Source organism: Melopsittacus undulatus, chromosome 2 (assembly GCF_012275295.1).
Source record: "Melopsittacus undulatus isolate bMelUnd1 chromosome 2, bMelUnd1.mat.Z, whole genome shotgun sequence".
Taxonomy (NCBI): Eukaryota; Metazoa; Chordata; class Aves; order Psittaciformes; family Psittaculidae; genus Melopsittacus; species Melopsittacus undulatus.
Genome location: NC_047528.1, coordinates 114093568 through 114118909, shown reverse-complemented (window position 1 = coordinate 114118909; position 25342 = coordinate 114093568). Strand labels below are relative to the sequence as shown.

Here is a 25342-nt window from a genome sequence, read left to right as displayed (position 1 = left end):
CATACTACACTTGTCTGCTTCACAAATGGTCCCTTTTTCAAATTACCCTGTTTCTTTTTCAAAGGAGGCCTACAATTTCAGTGGGACGCTCTCCACGTCCAGCCTGATGCACCATAGCTAATCAAGGCTTTGAGGACATGGAAAGCTACAGAGCATCAAGATTGGCACCCCAGCTGACCAGTGATGCTGATGAGATTACAGATTCACAAGAGGAAGAGAAGCTAGCCAGCACAGTTAAGAGAAGTCCCATTTGGAGAGCCTTTTCAAGGCATGGCTTGGACCATAATGCTTTTCTCCGTCTTATGTGCACATCTATGCACATGTCCTCTTTAAAGGGAGCAGCTGAGCGTTAGAATGTCCTCCACTAGCTGACAACAGCAGTGCAACCTTAGCCAGACCACTGCGTGTGAGGCAGGCGCCTGACTGCTATATATGCTTGCAAATACCTTTGCCTGTTTTTTCTTCCTAAGGCCTCAGGCTGCTCTCTTTGATGTGTAATACCTTAAAGATTTTAATTCCTCTTTACATCAGCAGAGAGCCTTACTGAGCCCTCCCCACAGCTGCAGCCGTGTAGCAATTTCCTGCCCTTTCTTAAATCAATGAGCTACAAAGATCAGTAATTCCCAACCTTTTCAGGAAACTGTCCAAATTCACTGGGCTAGGACCTTATTAATGCCTTCCATGTTAATCTAGCCCACCATGTACCTGGAACTGCATCAATCCCTTTTCTAAAACCAGCCTCCAGTGCAGCTGTATCTCTGCACACAGGGAAGACCTTGTACCCAGGGCAGATACGACCCACACATGCAAGAGGATAGCAGAGGAAAAGTCACATATGCTTCAACTATGAGAACTAATGGTCACAGCGGGGACTAAATAAGGGTGGTAACATAGTTTTGCTTAGCTATAGTAAGATGATAACAGAGGAGCTGAGGTAGGAAGTTGCTAGGTCAGTAAGATGTTTTCTTTGTGAGCATTTAAATGAGTGATGGAAAACACAGGGTGCTTGCCCAGTCACTGAACATTTCCCATACCAATCCGTGAATGAGGCAGTGGTTCTGGTGAACACACACAAGAGGAGTATGCAAGTAAAAACTGAATTACAGTGCCCATGGGGACTGCAAATGAAGGCTATGCAGATGACTTCCACTCTGGTCTGCACACTCAGAGCCTTGCTTTACAATCCTGGGGTTCTTGTAACATACTCATATATGTCTAATTCTATAAATAATTTAATGTTTGAAGCCTTTGTCACACTGATTTAAAGGATGCCCCCAACATGTAGATCTGCAATATTCAGATCTGCTGCACACTCTGATGGATTCACGAATGGCAGAAAAAGTTGAGACTTTTTTGCTTGGACTTTCTTATTCTTTTCTGATAACTGTGTCTTTTACTAATTCAAAAGGGGTTTTTTATTAAATCTCCTGTTTTATTATTGCATTTTAAATATAATATATTCTAAATAACATTTAAGTTGTTTTACTTAATCTTTTCATAAAAATCCTGCCAAAATTAAGTGACACAGTCAAAGTGAAATGATTTGACATCACTGAAGAGAAAGTGAAATTGTTTGAAACTAAATCATTTTTGCACTTTTATCCTGCAAACCTATCAAAATCTTAGTTTTTATGCTAATGTAAAGCAAGAATTTGTGCTCTAAGTTTGGAAATTTCCTGTGAAAATACAAATTTAAAAATGCCCTTCAGACAGCCCTATATATAATAAAGAACAAGGAAAAGTATCTCCTATAACCTTCATTATTTTGCAAAGCATTAGCCTGTGACCTATTTGTGTTCTTTACAATCTGCAATCCTATATCTATCTCTGGTCTTCAATTTTGTAATAAAAAATATATATTTTTAATCTCTACAGTATTTTTAGAAGTTCATTTATTTTGCCTAATTCTTTGGATATCATAGGACAATATCAGTAAACATTAACAGCTTACTAATGACTTATCAGAGATGCTAGAGGACGTTTTTTGTTTCTCAACAGCAAATGGAAAAGCTCAGAGGAACATGAAAATGATAGAAATGAGCATAAATAAATTAATTATCCAGCAGAAAAAATAAACAGCAGCAAAATACATATACAGAAGAAAATAGCCTTGAAAGTAGTGGCAACAGAAGGGGTTCAAAGGTAGCAGTGAATGGGAGATTAAACATATGGCACAAAAAAATACAGTCACAGAAAAAATGTTTTCAAGCAGGAATTTCATAAGCTGTCTAAGAATGTCAAAACCTTCTGTCAAGGCTTTGGACTGCAGGATCCAGGCAGAGGTAGGAGAAGCACTAGAAGAGGCTTCTGTAAAGAAACAGGGTCAGTCTAGCTGGCTAATCTGGAAAGTGTTTTCTGAGGAAGCCATCAATATACATTGGAACTGTTTAGGCAAAGTAAACAGGCCTTCAAATTCCCCTAACAACTAGTCTACAGCAAATTTCTCCTGTAAAAATTAACTGGGATCACAAAACACCTTACTCAGCCTTAAATGCATGCCTTGTGCACTCATCAGGGGAAGGAGAGATCAGTAAGAAAACACAAACAAGCTCCTGTTACCTGTTTCTCCCAGAATCTCTGAAACCTTTAGCGAAGGGGTTTCTGTCAATTTTTAATCTGGTGATCTATAAGGAAAGAAAATGAGAATTGGTTATCTCTCCAAATAAGTTTTTTGCTTTCAGAAAGTGACATTTATTGATGACTACCACTCTTGACAAAACCACCTGTACAGTGATCTTTCATACGTATTTCCCCAGACTTCTATTAAACTTGCTCTTCTGTTATCCATGAGTAGCTGATCCAATTAGCAAATGAATGGTGCCAGAGGCAGAAACCTGGCAGTATCAGGAAATCTGGCACAGCATTGGGGCTGAGAAGCTGTTCCCAAAGTAGAAGCACAACTTGGGCTGAAGGATATAACTTATCAATGGCCATGTGGTTCAGGAAGCAGACATTCTGCTCAGGTTTGGCTGATATCTGGGATCATCCCAGCCTCAACTCTAGATACCCAGCAGCTGGATGCATTCATGGACCTCCAAACACTGCTAAGGAGAAAAGACAAAGCACAGGCTACAGCCTCCAAAGACAGCAGCAAGCCACCCGCTCACATGCAGAAGGTGCTACTCTTCTGGTCAGTATCTGGGTGGCCTTTTTGGTGGTTTTCTGGCCTGGAAACCATCTTTGTTTTACTTTTCCCCCCTCCTCTAAACAAAGAGGATGATAGCCAGACTAAATGCTTTGGGGAATCTTCCTTCCTGCTTTATTTTTAGGCACAAATTCCATGCTGGTAAATATGGAAAATAATACTGGGGGTTTGACCTTACAGCCTGTGGTATCATACTGCCTGTCAGCTATTCCCCAACCTGGTGCAGCATGAATGCTTCCCTCTGCCAGCCTCAGTCCCTGAGACCCTGCCTCTGGGGTGAAAAGAGAGTGAGATCTCAAGATCCTACCAAATTTGAGGTGGTTTTGCTGAAACTGCTCAAAAAAGATGAGTTTAACACAGACTGATCTGAAGTGGATTTGCAGGTGGTTTGCTTCTGTCAGAACGAAGCCCTTACTGTGGATATTAACCTCAGATCTGGAATGCAGCTCCTATTTTTGCAGAAGCTTAATTTGTGAACTTAATTTCCGCTAGCCTGACTTTGCAGCTGTCCTGGGACTTGTGTGTACAGAGACAGATATGTTCTGTGGAGGATGGAATTACAGCAGAGGGAATCCCTGTGGTGGATTTGCTAACATTTTACAATTGTTTCCAGAGATGCTTCTCCCACTAAGACAAAGTTTACAGCCACTGGAGGGCATGCAGGCAAATTCAGGGGATTTCCACTTATTTGTAATGAAAAGACTTCCTCAATCCTGCAGAATCTCCTTTACTGGTATTATAAAAATGCCCCCTAAAAGAAAATTTAGGGGGCAAAATCCCAAGTGTTTGGAATCCAAAGAAACAGGAAGAAATTTTAGTGCTTCTTTACAGTGAGGTAGCTTACAGAGCCAGTGCCTGAGAGATGCCCTCCCTTGGCACCTCCCATGTCAGTGTAATTATGTCTTACAAGTCTGGTCATTAGGGAAGAATGACAGGCTTATTTCTTGACAATTCTCCTTTCTTTTTCTTCTTTCCATATCTGGGCTACAGTTAAAAGTCTGTGGAGTACATGCATTTGGGTGAGGGGTGGCAGGAAATTATTAGTGCTCCAATGACTGGAGCAAACCCACCATCATGTTGCAATATTTTTTTCTGCTGGAATACCTGATCCATTTTGGATCCTGATTTAAGTCATTTCAAGTGGACTAGACTGAAAAAAATCTAGGAGTGGGCATTCAGAAGCAGTCATGAGAGTGCTGGCAGGGTGCTGCTATAAACTGCCCTAAAGCGATCCGACATGGGTCTGTCCCTCCACCCAAGAACACTAAATATAATGACGTCCACTGTGTTCATGAAGTCATTCTCCAGAAGAACATAAATCACCATATAAAAAATAATTTCTTCGCTGTTTATGGTTCAAGATTCCTCTGCAGTTTATGGCAGTAAATAGTATAACCTATTTCCCTAACAGGCTTAATAACAGGTTATTTTTCTTCCAAGACAGTTTGTACCCTCATTCTTCTAGCTTGTAACAATACCTTACACTCTTTAAGCAGGCCCACTATTAACACAGCAAAAGTTTCACCAACTGAGATTCTGGTTCACATAGCTTGGAAAAAAATACCTAACACAGCCCTTTCAATGCCCTGACAATCCCCACCCTAGTAAGGACGAGAATGGCAGGAAAGAGAAATGGGATGTGCACAGTTATCTCTCACTTGAGAATAAAATAGGGAGTATGTGTACATGAATAAGAGAAAAAAAGCACACTGGACCTGAAGCATTACAGAGGTGGTATGAAGGCTAATAGGAATCCTTAGGCAGAGGTAGGTGGCAGATGAGCAGTACATGAGGAGACTGAAAAGGGAATGGATGGATATAAGCAGCTTATATATTTCTGCATGCAGTGAACATGCCTGCAGAAGCAATGAAGCAGGCAGTGCCCCAAATACTAGGACACCATCTTTCACTGCCCACTGAAGGAGAAGGGGTAGCAAACATATAATTCACAGTACAGGCTTTCTGAATCTCCTTTCTTTGCTGGTGTCTCAACTGCTCACATTTTACTAACAATTAATTTCCACTTAAAGATACCATATCTATGGGGAAAATACAGATAGACAGGATATTCTGTAATCAAACACTAGTGTGCACTGAGATTACATTTCTTAATGCCATGAAGACTTGTTTAAGAAAAAGGGCAGATCAGTGACAATATCAAGGTTTATACAGAGAGGATCCTACTGTGGCAACATCTTTTCCTTATGATATCTGAAGTCAATAGTAATACTCTCCACTGGGAATTGTGTAAGATCTGCATCAAACATGAATTATGCATGAGAATTTCAGTTCACATGCCATACACAGATTGCTGCTGCTTATGTTCAAAAGCTTCTTTTGTCAGCAAACTGATGAGATTGTGCTTCTCTAAAATTTTTTGCTTCACTGATTAAAAAACCATGTGTTTTCTCTGTAAGATAACAGAAATGGACTAGTGCTGCCTTAAAATTACAGTGGGGATAGGACACTAGTTTGCACCATGAAGTAGCAAGGCAGTGCGAACACAATTTCTTTATGGTTACATTACCTACTTATTTTACAATAAAAGCTGCAGACACCTTATCTGCAAGGTGTTTTTCTGGCTAGATGCCTCATGTCTACACACCGTAGCAGAAATAAAACAGTGAACCTGTGAAGTGTATGTTCTTCTTGAGCTATGTTTCTCAGCAAAGTTAACATCTCAAACACATCGAGCACACTGATGTTTTTATGAACACCCTTCACAAAAGGAGTCTGAAGGCATGCAGCTTTACCTGTTGATTTTGGTAAGCTGTCACTGTTGTGAAGACAGTCTCAGGGAAGTTGAAGGTTTTCACCCCATCTCCTGAAGGAACTGGTTTTGTAGGAGAAAGATCACTGCTGAAATCCTTGCGGATGACATGAACACGGGGCTGGTACTTATGCATTGAATGCAAGATTATCTGAAGAAAAAAAACAAAAGAATAAGGGAAATATTTTTTTTCCCAAATAATTCTACATGTCATTCAGATGTACAAGGAAGCAGGGCTGTAGTAAGGCTAATATGAAGAAAATCACCCTTTTCTTACACATATGTACAAGATTTTGTACTGTGTGCAGAGAGAAAAGAGCTTTATAGGATCAGGCAACATTTTGAGGAAAAATACTGAAGCAGGGAAAAAGGCTCCATAGCTGTGAAGAGTGGCTATAGACATGTGCCCAGCAGGACACAGGAATATCAAAGTAGCAGCAGCAGCACCCTTTCAAGTCTGAAAAGAGCAAGGCTAGGGCAGCAGGCATCAGCATTAGCTTCTAACTTACATGGCCTTGATCATCAAGCTCGTTGTTGGTCAGCTTGAGCTTGTCAAAACTGACCACCTGCCTCATCCAGGTGTCTCCAGAAGCCAGCGAGTCAGGATGGATGTAAACCCTTGGGGGCACTGGGGAGTCTGCATTGCCAGCCACCATCCACTTGGAGCTGTGATACACATACCTGAAAGAGGAAGGGTAGATGGCTATGGGAAGTTGTTACTCATTCACTCACTCACTCACTGGAGGAACATTTCCAGGGCTCCCCCTCTCCGGCCACCCTACTGCATGCACCCCAAGCTCTCATTTGCAGTCAGGGTAAAATGTGCTTTATTACAACCTCCTACCTTTTAAATGAAAGCCAGATTACCCCTGAGCCACTTGTTCAGACTTGATTCATTATTAAAACCACCTTTGCAGCTCTTTTCCCTGTAAAACTCTGCCACATGTGGTTTCTCAACTCCTTAACCCTTTTGGAGTCACAGGGTAGAAAATGTGAGTAAACAAAGCCCTCTCTGAAAATGTTAATAAATGCCCTGTAATTTCTGGCAATCTGCAATGGCTGTCATGCCAGACTGTGCAGAACACATGTGTCTTCACACAGAAAGATCAAAATCCAATGGATACCACTAGAAAAAACAATAAACCAGAATTTCTTGGTTTGAAATGTTGCAAAATATGAAATTCCATGTAGTATTGTGAATGTTGGGAATACAGTAAAAGGTAACTTTTGTGTTCCTGATTTTTTGTGATCTTCTATGTTCCTTATCTCACCATCCCAAATATGCCATAAATTTCTCTACTATACCTTTGCCTAGAAACGTTTTTTGCTTTCTATCCTGTGGCTCCATCAGCCTGAGGCATTTCACAGCCAGCCCTGCTAACACCTCTGAGTTCTGCCCTGTGCTGCCCCTCACTGGGTCTCAGCTCTGCTAAGCTATTTCAGTCCATGCCTACAAACAGTGACTCATTTCCTGTATTTTCACAAGAAAAACAAAATAATAATAATCTGCTCCCTTCACTGCTAGCTTGGCTATGTGGCTACAAAAGCAAACAAGGACAGAAACAAAGTGTAAGACAATATATTACTTTTCAATGTTAGCCCTGTCAGAACACTCAAAGAAAGTGGGAAAACGTCTAGCTGAGTATCAGACACTCCCTTGATGCTTCCCAGGAAAAGCATTTTCCTGAGAAACAGTCTAAACAATTTGAGAGCAAAAAATGTGATATTTAACATTTGAATCATAGAATAGTTAGGGTTGGAAAGGACCTTAAGATCATCTAGTTCCAACGCCCCTGCCACGGGCAGGGACACCTCACACTAAACCATATCACCCAAAACAGAAACAGAGGATCAGTTCTTGAATCTTTGATATGTGGTGCAGTGAAGACTATCTGGGGAAAAGAATGACTAACATATCTATCTGGACTTGTACAAAGCATTTGGTACTGTTCTGTGTGACATTCTTGCCTCTAACAGCCCAATGTCGAAGTGGAGACCACTTAGTGGTGTTCCTCAGGGGCCACAGCTGTTCAACCTCTTTGTCAGCAACATAGACAGTGGTATTGATGCACCCTCAGGAAGTTTACTGACAACACCAAGTATTATGGTGCAGCCAACATGTCAGAGAGAAGGGATGCCATCCAGAGGGACCTTGACTGCTCTGGTGAGACCCCACCTGGAGTACTACATCCAGCTCTTGGACCCACAACATAAATAAAACATGGAACTGTTTGAGCAAGTCCAAAGGAGGGACACAAAGACGATCAGAGGGCTGGAGCAGCTCTGATCTGGAGACACACTGAGAGAGCTGGGCTTGTTCAGCCTGAAGAAGAGAAAGTTCCAATGAGATCTTATAGCAGCTTCCAGTGCCTAAAGGGGGCCTACAGGAAATCTGAAGAGGGACTTTTTATAGGGGCAGGTAGTAACAGAACAAAAAAATCTTACCTGTATCTCTTGTTATCCACAGGCACAATGTCCATGGCAATATAATATTGCTGGTGGGGATCCAAACCTGTAATTTTCACTCTCATGGCTGGAAACATTCTCCTAGGGAAAGAAGAGTAGAAATCAAGAAGAAAATTGTGAATAAGGAAGCTGAAGGGGCTCCTTAGACCCCTCTCTGACACCAGGAGCACATTCCCTTACACAGTCCAGTTCTTGGCATAACTCCTCTAGGCTTGACTTGAGTCGTTCTAGCAATAACTGTGTTGGAAGTGGTTTGAATCTTCAGATTTTTCCCACATAAGGGATAGCAGAATAACAACCTGTGGGTAACAATAAAACACTCCCAGTTGAACATGTTGTCTGTTTCCAGCTCCTACAGACAATTCTGACATGTTCCACACAAATTAGCCTCTCTAGGCATTTCTAGGATGGACAGTGTACCTTCTTCCTGGTATGTTTCCTGGATATTACTAGAGTAATATTTAAAGCAAATTATCATTCTGAAAGATCCCTTCACTCTTATGTTTACAGTTATTTAAGAAAAAAAGTCACCAAATTAATATATATGTTTAATATATATATTAATAATACAGATATATACTTATATATGCTTAACATATATACTAATATATGCTTGTTAGGCACATATTTCACATTTAACAGAAACACTGGTGTTTTCATCATGGTTTCCTTGAAGTCCTGGTATAATTATTTTTTGTGCAATCCGTTTAATAAGGATTGTCTTTTCTACATCATACCATCCACCTATGTCTTAAGCATTTTCTCCTGATGAGCAAGTTATGAAACTCTACAATGGCAGACACCAATTCTCAGCCATGAACTATCTTATTCTTTCACATCCAGGCCAAATATACCTACTTGCAGAAAAGGGTGGGAGGAAGGAGGCAGGTCCTCAGCCTTCTCCCTACCCACAGCTCTTTCATTTCAGGACATTAAGAAAGCAAGCTCTGACCTATTAGTTAAGTACATCTGCATTGGAAAAGGACTTTTATCATGGGGGGCAGGGAGAGCACCACAATGCAGCTGCTGGAGCACAGCTAACCCCAGTTATGAGAGACATAAAACTGTCAGAAGAATTGTCTGCAGAAACCCTTCAAGGAGAGAGCAGACTTGTGGAACTGATGGTGTGAGTTTGATAGCTGAATGATGGAGAGGGGGAAGGAATAACAGATTAGTCTTTCATGGCTTGAGGGCATTAACTTGTTTCTACCACAATGGCTCATTAAATCTGCCAAGCTAAATGGGGACAGGATGTGGCATTTTACAGTCCAGCTCTCTTAATTGGAGAGAGGTGGCTTGAGAGCAGCTTAAGAGGTAGGTCATGTTTCAGAGAGCTGATGAGAAACCCAGGATTAAATCTGAGTCTCTGGGTGTAAGGCTGTGCATTATATTGGGAAAATTGAACACTGTGTGTCTCAAGAAGCTCTCTCCGAACTTGCAACCCTGTGTAAAGTTGCAGTATCGCCTGTGGGGTTGTTTGCTTATGAAATACCTTGTAAAAGATTACTGCAGACCATTCAGCAGGCTTAGAGACTAATCTCTGAAGTGATTAGACAGAGCTTGGCTGATCTCAGTGCTTTCTCTAAGGTTTAAGTGCACTTCCAGAGTTTTGTAAATTATTACCAGTTTACTTTTTCTATGGGTATAAAAGTAACTTAAGTTTCTTTACCATAAGGATGCCGCCTGGGACTGTCACAGCAGGTGTCAGCAGCACTGCTGTGTAGAAAAAGCAAAATGGAAAAGGCAAGCAGTGCCAACATAGAGATGTGCTCAGGTGTAAACCTGGCGAACCCCCTGTTCTTTGTGTTTCCTTTTGCCTGACTCTTGGCTCATCAGAGGCACCAGCCCTACAGAAAATAGGAAGCTCAAAGGTTTGGAAGGAATTCAGGCCTTTTGAATATGGCTATATTAATAAACAGTCAAGAACTTTTCATCTAGAAAGATATCATCTAGTTATATAGTCAAAAGCCTCAGACACAAAGGCCATCTGTTTTCATGAAGAACACGTGGTGACATCTGATATAGTCTAGGAGGAGGTTTTATATCAGCAGCAGTTTGGGATGATCAAGTTATTTATATGTTAGCTTTACCACTCAGCAGGAAAAGAGTCTTCCTAAACTTAGACTGTGAACTTACACACAGTTCCCTTTTAGGGGAAATATGACGTGATACAAAATAAGTATTACAATTAATTTAGGGCCACATAGAAGTGTTTTAAAAAGCCTTTTTGCAACAACCATGTGCCTCAGTCTACTCAATTCCCACCTTTTTCCATAATGAGAATGAGGGTTCTCAATCTCTGAATGTGAAGAAAATTAATGATATATAAAGAGTTCTGAAACCTGGTTAAAATAGTATTTGTGAGCACAGTACTGTACTGATATTAAGAACCATGCCTGGAACTTTCAGCAGTAGAAAGAAGTACTTAGATTGTGGCAGCCAGGATTTTGTTATTGTTGTTGTTGTTTAAAACATTCATTTAATACAAAAACTCTGGTTAAATTTACCTGTGTGAAAACTGTTCAAAGAAGGAGGATCACAGGTATAGCCCCAAACTGGACTTTTTTTTCCAACAAGCATTAGGTTTCAGTTTCTCACCCTTAGGTGCCGCAAGGTGACAATTTTTATCCCTGTTCCTTGGACCAGCACATATGATGCTTGTGTCAAGTTGGAACTGTCTTCAAAGCTGGCTTGCACTGAGTGGAGGCATGGGTCAGATGGCCTTCAAAGACCCCATCCAACATATATTCATTCTGTTTCACAGATTAGCTCTAAAGAGGACAATTCTCCATTAAATGATAAGAGATTAAAAGGTACCTAATCAGGCTGCCACAAAACACAAATGCAATTCCTTGAAGCTTTTCAAACATTGGAAATACTCCTTAGTGAGCAGAAGTCAGATGAGAGTTAAAAAGAATTGATACAGTTTACCATACAGTTTTCATGACTGCTTAGTGTAATGATTTATACACTGCATAAACAACTTAAATAGGATTAAATTTGTTTAAGGGTGACATTTGCTAAATGCAAACCTTAAAATGAATCAATGTGTTCTTCAACTGTAGCAAAGGACAATTTGTCTGTTGGTAGGAACAGGCAGAACAGTCATTTCACAGTCATAAAAAAAATCTAGTTGAGAAACTCTGCAAAAGAATCTGATTTAGGTTGGCAGATTAAGTATACACAGTATTTATGATGTGCATGAGTTTTCAGGGCAGCCTGAAGTAATCATTGCTGGTTTAGACCTCATATTTCCTTGCATTTTAGACTGGTGCCAAATGTATTTTTCTGTAAGAAAACAAACCCGTGAGGAGTGAAAGTGAGGCAAGGCAAGGAATACCTTTCTGTTTCCCTCCGCAGTGTGGGATCATAGAGAGGATATGTTTGTGTGGAGTGGAAAGACCGAGGGAAGGGTTTGGGAGCAAGGAGGTGTCTTGTTTATGAGGGAGTGGGAACACAGCAGATCTTTTCAGTATCTCCCAAAGGGGACATTTTGTGGAAGCTGGAGAAACCTCCTCTGGCCCACTGGGTCAGAACCTCTGCGTGGCATTTTGGTAGATGTAGCTGCCAGCCCTTGCTCTGAGGAGTCCTTTCCATGGGCATCTTCAGAATCCACAGAGCTTCAGAACAAAATCCCTGCTGCTGTCTCTAACTGAACAGCACTGTGAGGCCTTTCCATTCTTCCACTGGAAATAAAAAAGCCTCATTTGGTAATGTAAACACCCCCAAGTACATTTCAGACAACTCAGACTCATGGTTTCAGGGAGGCAAGAAACTCCAGACAAAATACCATTTAACCCATCAGGAGGCACAGAGGAGTCAGGAGAGGACAAGGTCACTTGTTCCACTCACTGCTGCCTTTTCCAACTCTTATTACTGAGCCCAACCACAGCACTTATGTTTGAGCCATCCTGCAGTACAGATCCAATAACTATGATATGACAGATGAGATCATTTTCCTCTTTGTTGAGATGAGATTCTGGCTCTGTGACAGGTAGAACCTAGGCCCCCAGAGGAACACTTCCTGGCTGTGCCTCTGTGCATGCCATAAGCAGTAGACAGCACTTCCTTTCCAGAGCAAGACTTCAAGCACTCTTCATCATGTATATTTCCAGTAACAAATGCAATCTGCATTCCATTTTGTGTAGCATTTCTATGCAAGAGTTAATTAACAGTTACCCCTGCAGTTCAGGTGACCATGGACTTCAGCTAGGAACTGGAGGGTGTGTAGGAAGAATTCAGATTCCTCTTCTGACATTGCCAGGGTACATTCATGACCACCACAGGTGAAGTACAGAATAAGAGTTAAAGATGCTTTTAGGACTAGTTGCTTAAATCAGTATGACCTGGGGGGTAAGTTGAATTGTTTTTATTTTATGCAGAGTGTAAGGTTGCCTTTCAAACAAAAATGAGATAAAGGTGATTGCAGATTTGAATGCAGTGCAGCTGACAAAAACCTATCTGCATCTGTTGCACAGAGAACAAAGGAGTCTTGTTAAAAGCATCTTATTAAATTCTGAATAACAATGTTCTGGTGGAAAGGAAGAAAGGAAAAGTTCTAAGAGGACTGAATTAGGTTACAGAAACAAACAAACAAAAAGACATCTATAAATACAGCACCAAGAAAAGAAAAAACAAAGCATAATTAAATGCGAGTGAAAGTCTGAAAGTTAAAAAGTGTAGGAGACCTCACATAGGCAGGATATAGCTCCACAAATATGTTTGAAATGAGAATGTAGGTTAGAAGCTACCATTACACAGTAAGAACAGAAAGACATTGTGGGGTCAGGCAGGAACCAAGCAGTGCCTTGCGAGTCATGGAAAATTAAGGAGCGGCTGTAGTTATAGACAACTGAGACTGTAATTACAAGGGCTTTCAAAACAAGAAGACCTTGCAGTACTCACACAGGGTTTGAAAAGACAAAGCAACAAGAAGAGCAAAATTTTCCTTGGGGAAGGAAAAAGTTGCAAATTACACTGTGTGTCACTCATCATTTCAGTAAGTAGTAGGAAAGCTTCAGGAAATAACACCAGTTCTGCTAATTTTGCCAGAAATCATAAAACCTAATCTATGGGATGCATCATATATCATGCATCCCATACAGAGGACTGCTAGGCTCAGCTCTCAACCCCTCACAAATACATCCTCTCTGACAGAAAAATGTTCAACCTGAGAAGTTATACATTTAATTTGTGAATTTTATCATATCTATAAGGACTGTCCCCAATAAACAGATATACTACATAAAGAAACTGTCCAACTCTTCATTATGCTTTACAATGGTTAACTGCAAATGTAGTCAGCAGAAAAAAAACAAACCAACCCTTCAATACTCTTCACATTGCTTCTCGAGAAGAATATCATCAAGCAGCAAAAATACATGTATTTAGTAGCTATATAGATTTTGTGTGGGCAACCAGTAATGAGCCAGATGTCCATCAGGACTCAAGTAATAGTAAGCATCTCTCTTCAGGAAGAAAGAATATTATTTAGGACTGCAAAGAATATATGATTTTTACAATAAGTTATGACTGTAGGGTGACACATTGTCTTTCATAAGTGGAACAATTTCCAAGACTGGAGTTTCAAATGCACTTGAGAATGCTATTAATGGTGCTACAGAAAAGAATCTCAGAAAGAGACATATTCTTCCCAGTCTTTACAGGTTTCCTAACCCTATTCCCTGCTAAAAAAAAATCATCAAAATGGCTTGGACTTCTTGATGTTAAAGTGTCTGTTATTCTTAACATGTACTGTTAAACACCTCTGACAGCTGCATAAACAGGGAAAGGCACACTTCATCATAAACTGCAGACTGAGGTTTTCCTCAGGGCATAAACTTGTCTCCTCTGAAACATGAAAACAAAAATCTTTGAGCTAAAATCTAAGAAAAATCAAAGTTTTGGGGTTTTTTTTTCCTTCTTTTTAATTTGGGTCCAGTTTGAAACAAAGAGAAAAACTGGGGGGTGGTACAGGGGGTGGGGAGGGAAGAGGGAGTGAAAATCAGTATTTTGGGGTTTGGGACTCTTTTTTACAAAATAGGTCTTATTTTTCCTGGCATGGTGCTTCACTGGAATTGTAATTGAGGTGCATCAAGTATCCACATGGAAGAAACTATGTGCATCTCACAGTAATACTTAATCAGCTTCCTTTTACTACTGTGTAATTACAGATATGTACCTGTTGCTTGTTATGATGATATGTGATGTGGGAAACCTATTCGTCAGAAAGGCAACATGAATAACAAGTTCCGTGAACCACAGCTGACGTTAAACAATTAAATTCATAAATATCAGAACAAGAGTTTTATATTAAATGTGGCAAAATACATAGTTCCAGTGAACACGTAAGAGTTTATAACTTGAAGACAGATGACAAACTTCAACAAGAATAATAATAATGAAAAAAAACAAAGACCAGCAATGTATTTCATATTGTAATTTCCTAAAAACTTTTCAGGAACTACAGAATCTTTTTGTATAAGTGCATCAGTCTGACCAAATAGAAATTTTTCTATTTTTGGGCTGGTTATTATGCTATATCTTCTTGGAATATTTCAGTGTTTATCCCCATGAACTCTTCCCTTGCGAATTGCTGCCAAGGCTTTTGTGAGAATTTGCACTGAACTATTTGAAAATTGCAGTGGCATTCATGTTGCAACTTTTTTGATGACTGTAAAGCAAAACCAAGACCATGTAATCAAGGTGTAGCTTTTTAAGATCCCTTTCTGATCAGCTACTTCTTTCAAAAGTGTGTGAGCTGTCAAGATGCTCTTCATACCACTAAGCTCTGAGCATTTTAATGTGCACTGGTGTTAGTGGCTTTGAGGTATTTATGCTGCTCTGAAGTCCACTCCATGCATTTTAAGAGAAAACATTATAGATAATCCAGTGGGTAGCAATATATTAAGTTTCTGAGACAGCATGTCCAGAAACAACACCAGGACAGCAAAGTCAGAAGCAAGAAAGTTGGTTCTGCCAGTACCATATTTAACGATGCTGGACAGATCACTTAACCTGTTTGGGTCTCAATTTCACACCCTATTGAAAAGAGGATAATTTTCTGTGCCTGTTTTGACATCACCAGAGGAAAGTGATGCAGAATAGCAAGTATTATAATTCCTCTCACTTTGCCTCTTCCATTCGAGGGACCAGCCCACTCTGTAGTGATGCAAAATGCTTCATGTGCCAATAAGATTGTACATATAAAACTGAGAGACAGTCTGGCTCCAATAATCTTCAGGGACATAACAGACATAACTTCCCAGAGTTCGCTGGACTTTCTGGGGCTATGGAGCCACAGTACTAACTTTACAAGAAAGTGAAACAAGTCTAGCTCTTCTGGCAATTCCTGAGAGCACAGACATGGGACAGAGTTATAAGCAGACTATTTCCCCCCCCCCCCCCCCCCCCCAAAACTAGGGGTAAATTGCTTTGTGCGAGCCTGCGGAAGGGGCAGAACAGCTCCTGGAGCGGTCACATGGTCTGGCCTTAGTGTCTGGCGCTGTCCGTGGTGCTGACGCTTTTAGTCACGGCGTTGATGGCCATTAACACCATTAAGTGGATGGAAGGAAAGCGACGTGAATAGGACCTGGCTAAAATTCCCAGTTAAAGGAATCCAGAAACTCACAACTAGCTTCCAACTGTGCTTTTGGCAAACATACAGCAATGAAGATCTTACCACTGGCTAGCAGCATGGCAGGGTGAGGTTTTCTTTTTAAATAAATCTGGTTTATTTGTGGCTCTTCCTAACCTCAGCTGACATGGTGTCATTTGCAATAGCAGAGGGAAACATTAAGCCTGCACATTTTTATACAGGAAGTCATTAATATTTTGTCTACTTAAAATTGCAGGAAGATGTTTGTTTGGTGCAAAGGCTTAAATCAACAGGCTCATGAAGTGCTATGGGAACCTGAAAGGAAACTCAAACAGCTTACACCCACATTCATAACTCATCCTAAATTCAATACAGCCAACAGTACAACGATCATTTCCCGATTTATTTGCTCAAAGAAAAGACTATCCTCAACAGTTTCCTGCAGCTGCCAGTTCTCCTTTGGAGCCACTGATCGAAGCAGTAATATGAAACAACTTTACCCGTCTTAAGAAAGCTGGTAGGAGATACAGCTGTGAAACTATGACAGCCACTTAATTTCTTCTACATATTTATGCCTTTTTTTTTTAACTAGATAGGAAGCCAGAGTTATCTTACCTGCCTGCTTTTGTGATGATCATCTCAGTCCCAATGTCATGAAATCTTTTCCAGAGGTCAGCACACTGCAGCTCTACCTGGATCTCTTCCATGGATGAAGGTGGAGGAGGCTGAGGGCCTGAGCCACCAGATGTAAGGTCAGAATGGGAGCCAAATGAGCAGGATGTCCTTTCTGCCAACACCTCTGTGTCTGACCCAGTGCTCTGCTCCGAATCTGCAAAGGAAACACATCAGGTAAGACACTCCAGTTCTACCTTCTGTGAGGGGTAGAACGCCAATAAGGGAAGAGCTACAGAACAGTACAATGGCCTTATATATATATATATATATATATATATATATTACATATATAAACATATATATTTATGGTTTATTGTTATTTATGGCCTGATTTGGGCCTTTGGGTTTCCAACACAACATCTGGCATTTTTGTGAAGTTTTAGAAACAACTGAAAAAAAAGACCCTCAATATAAAATATAAATAGTAACAAGCAATGTTGGGAATGGTGAACAAAATACAGATTAAAAGATAAAAATGGAGAAAAAGAACCCACAAAGACAAAAACCAATAATTCAACCCATAGTTTCAATCCAAGATTAGATAGGCTCACTGGAAAAACAGCATTCCATTTACTTGAATATCCTCACGCACTACTATTGAAGAGTTGGTTATTTTTAAACAACACAGTTTTCTCCTTTCAATATCCTTGTATCAAAAATAATGAGCATCTTTTTCATTTTGCTATTTGGCAGCACCATTTTGGAAATGTATTTTGTTTGCTCCTATAATATCTTTTTTGGAACAATGATATTTCCTGGGAAAATAACCATGCAGCTTTTGGTGAAGAAAATGCTCCAGGCTACTGAAGGACAAAAAAGGGAGATAATAAACATATGGAACATGTTACCAAGGAAAGAAATTGAAACAAATTGCAGAAAAGAGCATATGAGACAACCCCCTCTTTTTATGGGGGAGAAAAATAAGGCTTGCTCTAAAAATAAGCAAACAAACAAGAAAGTGTTTTCACTCATTTAAAAGTCCAGGTTGGCATATTGAGTCAGATGGCCATTTCTTTGCAAAAGTATCTCATGTATGCATTAGGTAGGTACATGTACATATACCACCCTAGTTCTCATACAGGAGGACTAAGATGCAATTATGCAACTAGCAGCTATTTTGCAACAGGGTGTACACTCACATTACATCAAAATAATTCACAATATATTCTGAAAACCAATGCGTTTATGTTTTGGACCTGATTTTTAACAAATTTGCAGTAGTTTTATATAGCTGATTGACAGAGAAATAAAGTGATGTGCAGCACTCAGTCAAACGCCTTAAGAAGAGCTCTGTGGATTTCAGAAGAAACAATACCTTAGAATACTCTCATTGATCACATAAGTACAGACATCCCAGAGAAGCAATAAAACATCTATTTGTACAAACAAAACATCTCTCTGCACTTGAAGAAAGAAAGAGGTATCTGACTGCAGGGAAAACTTAAGAAGACAAAAAGTAACAATCTCATTAAAAAAGTGATTGTATCACCCCAGCTAAAATTCCTTCCATAACAAGCAAACCCAAGAAACTCCAATTCATGAAGCCTGAGTCTCAGATTTACGCTGTTTCTGACAGTGTCTCCTGGAGCAGCTTGCACATCACTGCAGAGAGCTATAGTTAAGAATAGGCTTGGGATGAAGATGCCACCTGCAGAACCACCAACCCTGCCTCCTGTCACATGGAAACATTTCTGGAAATTCATACTGCTGCAGTGGCATAGACAAGAAGTATTTGGCTGATAAGTGCTGTCAGAAAGCATTTATAGGCATGTTTTTGGTAAACTTTGCCAATTATATAGACAATCTGCCAGTACAACGTAGAAATTCCCTAGGACATTAGAAATGTTTGGTATGTATTGCTCTCAATCCATTCTGAATATGGAGTCTTTTATGTCTCCCACTGACTTCCAAGTTAGGCTGAAGTGGTAACAGGTCCATCTGTCTACAGGTGTAGCACAAACCTACCAACAGATGAGACTAGTACTACACCCCGAACTGATATATTGGAAACAAGCTGATTCAAGATAATGCTAGTTAACTGGCTTGGGTTCTGTGATTACAAGACAGAGAATCAATCTGAGAGGAAAGAGGGGATGAAACATTTGCTACCTGCTTCAGGAGCCCAGTGATGCAGAGGCAAAGTGATAGTTACTTGCTTCCTTTAGCTGAAATTATTCTACCTCAAAAGGTTGGAACAAGTAAGCCTGAGTAGGGGTCACTGTGCTTAGGACATTTTTTTCCTAGCAATGATTAATAACGTTATTCTTCAACAGAAACCAAGAGTATGTTTCACAAATCACAGTAAGAACTTTTTGTACACCTAGTCATGTGCTGAACTGTTACCAAAGTCATACATCTTCTCTGAGGCCTAAGAAAGTAAAGTTAGACTACATTGTCTGGACCTAGGGAAAAGCTTCTGTTATGGAGTCTTCCTCCTGAAATGAGGTACTAAACTGCGAGCTTGACTCTTCAGAGGCTGCTTTATGCCACATCATCTGTGCTTGGTTCAGGTGCTCAGAAACTGTGCATCCTCTGAAGCAGTACGGCAAACGGCCAACAGATGGCACTTGGTTAGATGCTGTTCCCACATCATTCCAGTATTTCCTGTGCAGCTTTCAAACTGGGCATGTGGCTGGAGGCTTGGGGATCCCTGGGAATTGACCGAATTACATGCCGCAGAAAACTGAATATCAAGAGACTTAAGCCCTTCTCGCTGATTTTATGCTGATATCACTCTACTGACTTTACAGAAGCTTCTTTAGCTTCTTTTAGAAGGGGGTTTTGACAATGATGGAAGTGGAAAGAGCCACAACATTGGATATAATTTGCCATGCTGGTACAAAACAAAAATCACAAAAGGAATTTACTAATGGTGGATAAGCCAGCATCTACCCAACCATGCACTACCACACAAAGGATAAAAGAACATTTTTCTTCCAAGAACTATTATTTTGTGACCTGAAATATGGTGGACAATTACCCCCAAATTAAAGCACAGAACAGCAGGTACCTCTCCTTCATCCAGTTTTGGAAATTGGAGAGGGAGAGTCGCTAGTGTTGCTGCTCTCAGTTCAGCCTCAGTAGGCACTGAGATGGGGTTTGTGTTCTCTTCAGCCTTTCCTCAGCTAAATCCACCTGAATGGTGTTATCCAGTTGGAGACACTGAGTTCATTAGACACAGGGAATTTAGGGAGGTTAGGTGTATCTAACATAGGAAAATCCTTCCTAATGACATCTAGCTGTATAAGACTCTGTGACTCTTAACTAGAGTTCCTTACATGTGTTAGGATTCTGACTTGATCAAGAGACAGGTGTGAACATCTGTAACTGAGCAACACAGAAGGGTACAGGGTAAGTCTTAAAATATGGTATTTAATTGTAGCAGCTGGCAGCTAGCACAGCTCAAGCCACTCTGCTGCACATACTTGCTCACAAGGAAACAAGACAGGAAGAAGATCTGAGTTTTCTTCAGCATTCAGACTCGGAGCTTGGTTCTCTTCATGCACCAACTTCGGTGGAGCTTGACTTCACTAAACTCAAAGACATTACTTCAACTTTACATTGGTGTAAGCAGAGAGGAGTTAGGAGCTCCTGAAGCTGCAAAATAGAGCATGGCTGCAAACACCAAGGTGCTTAGTGTGGCTGGTACTACATATTGTGTCTAGCTGAAGAACAAATAGGATTTCTGAGGAAGACAAGCTCCCTGTAATTTCTCCTAGGTCCAAAGAGACAAGATTATTTGCCTTTCCTTAATGAGGTATTTTGTACAAAAGTCCATATGTTGAATACCCTGTTGGATGTTTCCTATAATCCCTTCTTACCACACTGACCACATATCCAACTACTGCAGTTTAACTATGTTGGACCTGGAGGAGAGGAAATTTCTCAGCCCTTTAAAGCAACCTTTGAGCCTACCAACAAGACCACAGGGTCATTTTCAGAGCTTCCTACAATACCATGGCTGTTGCTGAGATTACAGAGGAATATTAAACTTGTTCAGATTTTATTTTCCTTAATCCTTTTCCCATTTCTACTATCTCCAGATTGCACTGGAAATCCTCAGCTCAATTTCTTTTGATCCACAAATTCCCAGGCTTCTTGTTGGCAGATAGGAAGGAAAACACCATTCTCACAAGCATAGTGACTCTAAGGTCAGCATCCCTGCTGAGTGCCCCAAGATGATGGAAAATAACTCCAAACAGCTTCCTGCTCCAACATTATGTGTCCAGGGATCAGAGCCCTGTTACACAAACTGTAAGCTGCTACTGCCTGACTTCTTTCTACAGCTCAGCTGCCTAGTATTCCTCGTGTGCATTCCCTGCTTTCTCATCAGTCTGATACAAGAGGCAAACTGGTATGTGAGATATTAAAAGACATTAATTTTCTAAGCAACTTCATACATGGATCTTTAGCAGAATTTTCTCTGCAGCTGGAGCCCAGCAGGGCTACTGCTTCCCTTACTTAACCAACAGAATAAAAAGAGCTCAGTTTAGTCCTTGGCCATACCATCCAGCTTGTGCACTCAACAAATGCTTTACTCCAAGCTATCAAAGAATGTAAACTACAGGAGTGAGAACAATGGAAAAAAATCTTACATACATAAACAACCCACTACCCCAAGGAGCCCAAAGGAGTTACTAAATTTCTCTTTTTTTTTTTTTAGCTTTTTCTTTCTTTTTTTTTTTTTTTAATTTGCATATGTGTCGATCTCTAATGTAGATCCTGTCAGATTCCATTAGCATAAAGATTTCTCCTGGGTGGAATGTGGCAGCTGTTACAAGCTGTTAAGGGCTTTTTTTGTAACTGTTTATTTTTGTTTGCAAGGTTCATGAACATTTAGTGTAACAGGTGGTCCCTCCTCAATTTGCTGGCAATGGGGATCTGCAGACTACAAAGGTGATACCAAATTCTGGGTATTGCACTGGCAGAGAAAATTTGGGGGACTTCCCTTTTTGTTTTCCTACGAACTCAGCTAAAATTCACAGGGGGAGAGCTTTGCTTTTGCTGCTGGTTGCAGACAGATCTCACAGTTCTCTTTAAGTTTCTATTCTTCAAACTGACTACTGCCAACCTACAAAATCAGCAGCATAGGAACCATACATATAACAGTGTGGCATTCCTGGAATCCAGATACAAAATGTCACCAACCTATGAAAGCCAAAGAACAGAAACTCACTAAGTCTGAACAGTTTGTAAGAGTGAAAGTTCATCTGGCCATGATGGTTGTGGCTGCTGGTGCAGCGAATTACTTCAGGTATACAATAATTTTTCCCTGATAACTAATGCTTGGGCAGAAGCTAAACCAAAGACCTCAGTAACTTTAGAATCACATAAGAAATCCTGCTGTGGCAAAACCAGCAGGAGCAGCAGAGGTGAAGCAGGCTGGAGTTCGACAGGGTCTTTCAGATTAGCATGGTTGCATTTTATGCAGCTGATTTGACAATTACTCTTGCTATAGGCAAAGGTTTCTAAACATTTCCCAGGTGATTGTAACCATATGCACATGCCACACACAACAAGTAGCACAAAGATAGTTCTGCAGGTGTTCTTATAGATTGTCTTATCCCCCTGAACAGCTTTCCATTCATTCACATACTCTACCATGTTGATCATGCCTTCTTCCAACATTAAGCCCATTATCAACCACATACAGCTAGAATTTATAACATGTCTATTGCTGATAATACAGTCGCAGAAAGGGTTTGAAGGGGCCTTTTAAAAATCACCTAGTCTATCCCTCAGTACTATTTATTAGTGACTACATTGTTGTAACCAATATCAGTATTTGCTGATCTGGAGACAGTACAAACTGAGAACTTCATCTCTGTTCATGCAGCATTGCAATCTCAGTCAAAAGAAGCATTCAAGTAATTAGTTCCAGCCCAAGACCATTTTATGAAACCACAGAAGGACAAAATGGAATTAATATCAGCAAGACTCTAAAGATACAAAACTAGAAGATGGGAAAGTATTGCATAGACAAATAAAGACACCTGGTACAGTCTCAAGAGAAATCAATATGAGTCAAGCTGATTCTGATGTGAAAAATTCCTCTGGCACTTCAACCTCAAAGACTTCTTCATCCTCTTGAGTTACAGTTTTATAAGGTGTTTTTATATGATGACTTGAGCCAGGAAAGCTTTAAAATATACTCAAGCTGATGGCTGTCCTTACCAAAACAGAGTACAAGGCCAGTATGACATGGGATTATTACACAGCTATATTTCCACGGCAAACATAACTAGTAGGATAACATAAAAGCAAGCACAAAGACAGACAAACATGGTGGCTTTGGCTCTAAATCCAAGTCTTGCATCAACTTGACCTTGCACTGCCAAGAACTGACTGCCCCTTGCCTTGGTTTATTCCATGTAAGATTCAACAAAGGGACACAAGCCCCAGCACAGAAAAAAATTACCCTGATTCAGTGGCATGTTCCAGCTGCTCTGCTCCACTCCAGCAATGCAAAACAGCTGTAAACCTGGTTTAATCAGCAAGTTAAATTGGGTTTATAGCTTCTTGGTATTGGCAAAGAAGTACAAAGCAGCTGGAGTTTACTGGTATATTTAGCCCTCGGGGCTTGCCCTCAAAAGTTAACTCTTTCTCCAGCCAGGAGAAAAAAATAGTAGCCATAGTTAAATTATAAAGTGATTTTCTTTGTTTTATCTCACGATCACAAAATAAAGAAAACTTACATATTCTGCCAACATAAAGTTTAGGACCAGACATTCAAGAGACCAGCTCCAGTTTTGAGCTGCATCAGCTGAAAATGGAGATGCTGGCTGCTGGGCTCTGAAGTCATGCTTGGCAAATACAAATTCTCATTATAGAAGTGTAAGCTAGGTGATCAAGAGTGTTCTGAATAGTGTCACAGCATAGGATTTCTTTATAAACTTCATACTCTATTCCCTCAGGAATACTGAGAGAATATTCCCTCAGGAAAACTGCCTGCATCTCATCAGTCTGTGCTTTAGACTATCCATCACAACTAAAAATATCCCATCAAATGGATGGCAACCAAAAACCTGTTCTATAAACTCTCCCATCTCTGGACTGAGGTAACTTTTTTGTTTAAAAGTATTTTTATAAGCATAACCTTTCCCCTTCAGAGGCTTCTGGCAATCATATTTCAGGAGAACAAACCTCGCTGAAGTAGCCAAACTTGGACTCAGTGTTTCATGTTGTGTTACTGTCTTCCAGAAAACAAAAATCAGCTTGAGAGGAAAATGCAATTTCAGATTTCAGTAGAGAAGAAACCAAGAGATTCCTAAAATTCCCTGAGGAGATTCTCTGCAGCTGTCAGTCAGCATTGCTTAGAGCAAGGAATCACCAGCTTCACCAAAAGACTGCTCAATAGCAAATATTCAGGAAGCTCATACTTAAAATGAGGGGTTTAAAAGAATGCGCAGAATAATAAGATTCAGTTAAATCAAGAGACAAAGTAAAAGAATATAATAATCAAGAAAATGCAGAAGATGGAGAATGGCAACCTTTAAAAACATGGGAAGTACGAGGGAAAAAGTGGATGTTATTAAAAGAAGGAGGTGAAATTGATGACAACTTTAATCTGGCCAAGATCCTGAACTGTACAGACTACAAAGAATTTATCTGGCCTATGTCCAAGAGTTTGTGTAAAATTAAAGAGTGGAAATGCACTTGAAAGTTAGGGAAAGCTAAAAAAAAAATAAGAGACCAGGCATTAGGTGCATTATATGCTGTAGCCTGTAAACATAGAGTCATTATTCTTATGAACGAAACCATACAACAAATATTTACAGACCAGCCTAAACCAAAATGTTGGCTCTAAATAACCACAGTTTGTGCAGGAGTTTGAAACTAGATCCGTGCCCTGTGGCAGGCCTGTCCCTGATGGGAGCAGGCACAAGCTCTGGGACAGTCTGTTTCTGGATTCTGTGGCTTGGACTGCTCCCTGCAAGCCAGGAAAAAATACAATAGAAATATCATTTTCAAGAGAGGAAAGCAAGAGACAAGATTAATGCTGCAGAGGTGTCTGCTCTCTCAATGTGACCAATGTGAGATCACAGAGAAAGGACGGAAAATGAAGTCATCTCCTTGTAGGTATGAACACAGCTCAAAAAAATGAAGGTAAACTTTTTCAATATTTGGTGGCCTACAAACCACGGGGAAAGAGACATTACATATGTTCCCTATACCATGGCAGTTATCATGACAGCAATAGCAGGGAGCCAGCTGGCATCTTACTAACAAGAAATATCCAACCCTTTCCTGAGTCCTACTGAGCTCTTCACACTGCTGTCACATGGCAGCGAGTTCCACTGTTTAACTATGCACACAGAAAGGGAAGAGTCCTTTTTCATTTTAAAATGTGTTGCCTTTCTAGTATGAGTGTTCATTTGCTGCAGTGTTATAATGAGATAAATACCACTCTACATATTGCTTGTATTTACTTTCTAGATGAAACCATTTCAAAAGGAAGTCATTAGGAAATTTCCATGGGAATGGTTTTACAAGAAAAATGCAGCTCCATTAAGCTGAAGTTTCAAGTTTAAGTTGCTCATTTCATTCACAATCTAGTTTCCTCTGGGAAAACAGCACTTATCAAGCTAGTCCTGCTGAACTGATGTTTGGGTTTGTAATAGTTCAACAAACCACTAAACTACATTTTTTTCACTCACAAGTTACATTAGCCAAGCTGTCCTTCAGACCC

The 25342-nt window shown here is 40.2% G+C and overlaps 1 protein-coding gene across 2 annotated transcripts in view; it reads right to left on the bottom strand.

Annotated features, from left to right (window-relative positions):
* The window catches only part of TBX15 (T-box transcription factor 15), a 96020-nt gene that overhangs the window by 21767 nt on the left and 48911 nt on the right, over window positions 1-25342 (bottom strand). For both annotated transcript variants that reach the window (XM_031046881.2, XM_005146627.4), the window contains exons 2-6: window positions 16594-16807; window positions 8361-8462; window positions 6425-6596; window positions 5899-6066; window positions 2560-2624 (exon numbers count right to left, since the gene is read on the bottom strand). In XM_031046881.2, the coding sequence (XP_030902741.2) occupies window positions 2560-2624; window positions 5899-6066; window positions 6425-6596; window positions 8361-8462; window positions 16594-16807 (721 nt within the window). The remainder of the gene's footprint in view (window positions 1-2559; window positions 2625-5898; window positions 6067-6424; window positions 6597-8360; window positions 8463-16593; window positions 16808-25342) is intronic.